Source organism: Sardina pilchardus, chromosome 6 (genome assembly GCF_963854185.1).
Source record: "Sardina pilchardus chromosome 6, fSarPil1.1, whole genome shotgun sequence".
Lineage (NCBI taxonomy): Eukaryota > Metazoa > Chordata > Actinopteri > Clupeiformes > Clupeidae > Sardina > Sardina pilchardus.
Genome location: NC_084999.1, coordinates 27,099,428 through 27,105,427, shown reverse-complemented (window position 1 = coordinate 27,105,427; position 6,000 = coordinate 27,099,428). Strand labels below are relative to the sequence as shown.

Sequence of the window (6,000 nt, the reverse complement as noted above, 5' to 3'; positions counted from 1 at the left end):
GCACACATGCGTGAAACGCAGGTGCATCAAAGGGCGCTTTGGGACCCACACACACACACACGCACACACACAGATGCACTATACACACACACACACACACACACACACACACACACACACATACGGTGAATAATAGTCACTGATTCACAGTCAAGCATGAAGGGGCAGGTGCACCGTAAGATGCTACACTGCTTGATAAGTAGTAGGAATGAGAAAAGTGGGATTTCAACGAGAGAGAGAGAGAGAGAGAGAGAGAGAGAGAGAGAGAGAGAGAAATTGTTCTCGTGGGAAATGTTTGTTTCTAAAGCATAAATTCATCAGTTTTTCTGACGGCCAGGGTGTATGGCCTCGGTCAGTCAATACAGGCTTTCGTGCCCTGGATGAGCATTCAGCATGGACTACTGGTCACTTTTGGTCCCAACTGTCGGTCATGCTCTTAAGACTGCGCCCCATGGCAACAGAGCTCTCAGAATGACCAGCTGATTCCAGACTCTAAATGGTGGAGTTAACTGCTGACTGTAGAATAATAAAGGCCTGACAGGGTGCTTGCTCAAGTCTTGAAAGTCTTAAAAGGTATGGAATTTTAAAGTGCCTTTTTCCAGACCTTGAAAAGTTTGGAATTTTGTAGAAAAGTCTTGGAAAAGTCTTGAAGTGTAGCTCATGAAGAACTGATGCAAGTACTCAGACTGAACATGACTGATATACCCTCCACAATTTTGCGACTTTTGCGATTTCATTTTTTTTCCATTTGCAATCAAAATCCATAATTTCATGGCAGTGTTTTCTAAAACATTACAAGGATTTTTGCAATGTTTTTCATTTTAAACCTCATCTAGGATGATCTCTAGATATCAGTCTGTTCAAGATTCAATATTGTCTTCATTAATTCAACTCAATTCAATTCAATTCAGTGATAGGAAGAAACCTTGGTTAGTGATAGGAAGAAACCTGTGCAGTTCCACAACTCAAGGGGCTGAACCATGCAGTAAATCAGTAGCTAGGGTAGGCTACAGGATGTCCATAGATTTTGCAGAGGCAATATCCAATATGATATACAACATGATGTAAAAAGATCCTTTTTTCTTGAGTTTACATGTTTTTTTTCCTGTTGGAAAAACAATCAATTTAAATTTTTCAAAAATGTAATATTTTGAATATGGATGATGGTTCCAAAATCACTGAGTAATCACATTTAATAATCGTGATGTCAATATTGAACAAAATAATTGTGATAATGAATCGTGATAGTCCAGAGTTAGAATCAAGGGGTGGGGTAGGTCGATCCTGCCATGGGCATCTGAGAGGGTCTTTGGGAGGGAGATGGTCCTGCCATGGGGGTCTCGGTATGGTTGCAATCTGCATTACATCTCATTATACTACTATTAGAGAGTAAAAATGATTGCGTGTTGGCAGCCTGACTCTCAAAACTACAAAATGTCGAGGTCTTGAAGAAAAAATTATACGTTTGGAAAAAGGTTGGAAAAAGTCTGGAATTTTTAGTTGACAAAAGAGCAAGCACCCTGGTGTTTGAGTCAGCATGTCGTGATCACAGCCAGACCTCCGCCTCCACCTCCACCTCCTCATCTCTCGACCTCTCCACCTCTCCATTAGCCTGCTCAAAGCAGAGGAAATTGTTTCCTGCTCACTAATACAATATCATCTAATGGCCTCTTGTTTGAAAAGTGGTGGAGATGGGGGCGGGTGGAGGGTGGAGGGTGGAGGAGCACTTTAGCTGCGAGCTCTTGACTTCAGATGGCTGTGATGGCGGGCAGTCTGTTTTTTTGGATTTTACGTGCAAACTCATGGTGAAGACCACAGAACCCAGCTGGGGCGTGAGTGGCTTTCTGTTTGGACGTCATCATCTCTTTGTTTTGGGTTAGCTCTGTTTTTGTACAGCAGACGAGGGGGGGCCAGGGGGTTCTCAAACACATATTCACAAACACACGCTCTCTCTCTTTTCCCCCCTCGCTCTCTCTCTCTCTCTCTCTCTCTCTCTCTCTCTATCTCTCTCTCTCTCTCTCTCTCTCTCTCTCTCTCTCTGTTGTGATGAGGGTGGGGTGTCGTTTCCTCCCTCTGTTTCCCAGGCCTCTCCCTCCTCCCCCTCCCCTTCCTCTCCTCCTCCTCCTCCTCTTCCCTCCCTCCCTCCCTCCCTCGTCTGTGAGGGTGTTTTCTCCTGGAGTCAGTTGCTTAGTCAGTGATATTCACTACTAGCGCACACTAGCCACACATATGGTCGTAGCTCCTCTGCCATCCTCACACACGCGGCTGCCAAGACCTGCACTCGTCAGCACATCTCTCATCAACAGCACAGAACCTGGCCTCCGAAGAACCGCCTCAGAGAGCGAGGGAGAGAGAGGGAGGAGGAGAGAGAGAGAGAGAGGAAGCGGCGGCTTTCACCTCATCGTGTTGAGACCTGACTGCGTTTCTTTGTTGTCCCCGTGCTCTCTGGGGAGTTTGCTAGGTTGCGTCTGCTGGTTTCTCCGGGTGAGACTGCAGGAGACAAGGAGCCACTGAAGCAGGGATCTGTACTTGTGGGATTACAATGCTGCCCTCCTCGGGCTGGAGCTCAGAGCCTGCAGGGTTTCCTGTGCTGTCGAGGAGCAAGACCTGTGTGATTTACATTATGGAGAATGGGCTTGGGTGTGATTTACATTATGGAGAATGGGCTTGGGTGTCTAATGGATTCCCAAACCTGAAGCATGGCTTGTGTGTTTGACGTATAGTTTAGAATTAGCCAATTGACTTCATTTTCTTTCTTTCTTCCTTTCTTTCTCTTTCTCTCTCTACTTCTCTCTACTTCTCTCTCTCTACCTCTCTCTCTCCCCCCATCTCTGTCACCCTCTCTCCATCCCTCCTCTGGTCTCGTTGCTCCAACACAGCCAGACTGTTGACTTGTCTCTCTGGGGCTCCTCGGCCTGCATGACAAAGACTCTAGTTTTCCCTCCTCTCTGACTCACTCTGTTTGCCCAGTGGGCTGGAAGTCGGTTGGATGTGTGAAGCAGCACAATGTTCGCCGTGGGACCTACATGACCAAGAATGGACTTTTTCCTTCTGTGTTCCAGAACACTGTGATGAGGGAGAAGGGAACTTGATCAACATTTTTTTTGTTGCCTTTCCTTAATTTCTGCGTCATGCGACATGTCTTCTTTTTGACCCTATTTGTGACCTGACAGACAGCGATAAAGGACAAAGAGAAGGCTTGTAGACCTCCTCTTCCTCCTCCTCCTCTTCCTCCCGTTCGTCCCCCATGGCTTGCTGCCTCTTCTCCGGCCACCATGGCAGTTGGACCCCAGGTTAGGACCGCTCTGGGCTGGACGGCTCTATCAGCCTACTGCCCGCTGATCTCCCGGTCTGCAGGCCACACTGGTGCTGGTCAGGGTTGTGTTTCGTCGGATGTGTCACACCTTTCCTCTGGGAGGGGGAACAATAGAACCCCCCCCCCCCTTCACACACACACACACACACACACACAACCACCAGCACCAGCACTCTCTTTTTCCACTCTGTTGCAAAGTTGAAAGCCTGTGAGCTATACAGGGTTAGGTGCAACGGAATAATCTTGAAAGCACTTGTTGCTTTGCTGTGCTTTTGTAATGTAGCACATATGACCTGAGTGTAGCGAGGGATAAGTAGGCCATTGTGCCAGATAACTTAAAGTTAAAGGACTATTCCCGTCTCAAAACAACCTAGGGTCTATTTTTGGATGATATGGGTGTAAACTTGCTAGGAGAAGTCGACTTGTGTGGACTTTCTTCTGACAAGATGGCAGCGTCTGGAAAAATAGTAAGATAATGCACTTAACCTCCTGAGACCCTGCGTCCTCATATGAGGACATTACATTTAGGCTCTGCTTTACCTTGTGCTTACTTTTTCTGAATAAAAACCTGTTGTCCTTATATGTGGACACTTCATTTTACCCTCTAGTGTTATCAGACACACAATACAATGTTTTGGGAAAAAGCAATATGGCGTCGAAATCCACCTCCACGCTTTACCGGCATACGCGTGAGAACTATCGTCATGGTAATGTGCCAGTGAACGTTATGACATTTTTTTTTGTATATGTTTGTGAACAGTTGTAGTATGATATGGCATCAAGTTTCCCCCATTTCGATCATTACAAACAGACCAGGACGTGTTTAACTTTCATGTCCTCATACGAGGACATCGGGACTGAAATGTACGTATAATTTCATTTTTAGGCTACATATTACATTGAAAATTGTCGTTCATTGGCCATATCAAACTACTGTAAAGCAATAATGGAAGTCAAAGTGTGATCATAGACATAATAGAGTAGCCTGAATAAATAAATCCATTGAAGGAATTAAAAAAATAAATAAATAAACAAATAAGAAACAAATAGAGCAGAACTGTTTCGCTTCAATTGATTGTGGATAGACTTCTCTCCACATGGGTGTGACCCATACGTACAACTAACATTTACAAATAAACACTAAACTTAACCAAATTAATAACAGGACATTTCTGTTCAATAAAAACAAACTGTTTTCTTAATAGTTGAATCTTAGGCACTTGGAGTACACACATGAATATTCACATTCTTTCTGGATTGGCAATCTCATTGTATTTTATGGTAATAGAGACCCAATGTCCTCATACGAGGACATTGTTTTTCTAAAAAACTACTTGATGTACAGAGGTGAAATTTTTTTTGTATGTTTATGAAGCCCTACTAAGCCAAAATAATTGAGTGAAATGAAAAATGCATTCAAATTTACATCCAGGGTCTCAGGAGGTTGGTAAAAATGCTTCAGTATTTCAGTATATTGTTCATGCCTCCAAAGGTTTTGCTCTATGCTGCATGCTGTTTAGTTGTAGATGCATATTCTGTTTTTACTCAGAGCTGCACCGATAAACGTTTTGATCCCCAATGAACGTTTACACGTGTCATCAACCAAAAATAGACCCTAGGTTGTTCTTGGGCTGGTGTTTTCCTTTAAAGCTCGGACATGAAACCCTGGTTGGTTCCTTAATGCTGTCTGTGGTTGTGTATATGCTGACATATTTTACATCATGTTTTAGTTTAGTCTCCTGTTAGAGGAAGTTGGGGACATTGGTAATTTCCTCTGTCTTGTTTGCACGGCTGGGAGCATGTACATACTGTAGCTGTGTGTGTGTGTGTAGTACGTCGCTTAGTGGAATGTGTGTGTATCAGCTGAATCTCCATGGAAGAGGTGGTGGTGGTGGTGGAGGTGCTCCACCAGCCAGAGGTGAGAAGGGATGTTTTCTCTCACGCCTGGCTGTCAACTGTCTCCCATTTTAATTACATTGAAAGTAATACTATATAATGTATATTTGGTTGAGATGCAAAATGATGTAATGTTGAGGGGTTCGTGAAAAACAATGATGCTCAGTCTGCACCAAACTCACTGAAGTGTAGGGGACAGAGCCAGTCTGATCATGTTACTTTCTACTGAAGCCAACTCAGGAAGAGATAGCATCTCTAATGGCTTTTGCACACTACTTTGTGCAATATAACCTATAAACGAAGCTAAGTAGTGTTTTAGCGCCTCTATTGAAATGGTTGATGTACAGTAGGCTCCAGAGGGCTGAGGTTTGGCATCTGGCAGGGCTGGTAGCGCTAGGCATCTGGCTGTGGCCTCTTCCTCTTCCCATTCCGACTAGACTCAGAGCTCGAGTAACGTCTCTGCGGCAAAATCAATTGGCACTTTTTCATCCTGCCGAGCCAACCCAGCCAAGTCAATAAGCCATCCATCCATCCATCCACCCATCCAGCAAGTATAGCACACGTAACCGTGACCGTGTCAGTGCCTAAATCACGGAGCTCTCTGGTTAATGAAGTAAGCTCCGGGCTAATCCACCCAATGTGCAGCGTTACTCTGCTTACCCCAGTGGCCAAGTGAGAGTTGATAACCATCTGTGCCTGTGGAAAAGAATGACACACACACACACACACACACACACACACACACACACACACACACACACACACACACACACACACACAAAAATCAC

General features: G+C 44.7%; 1 protein-coding gene across 3 annotated transcripts in view; it reads left to right on the top strand.

Annotated features, from left to right (window-relative positions):
• phactr4b (phosphatase and actin regulator 4b) overlaps positions 1-6,000 on the top strand; it is a 60,781-nt gene that overhangs the window by 22,806 nt on the left and 31,975 nt on the right. Inside the window, exon 1 of one of the 3 annotated variants that reach the window (XM_062539265.1) lies at positions 2,900-3,293. The exons of the other annotated variants lie outside the window; for them this stretch is intronic. Within the exon in view, the coding sequence (XP_062395249.1) occupies positions 3,248-3,293 (46 nt within the window). The 5' untranslated portion in view covers positions 2,900-3,247. Of the gene's footprint in view, positions 1-2,899; positions 3,294-6,000 lie in introns of those variants that run through there. 3 annotated transcript variants of the gene reach the window in all.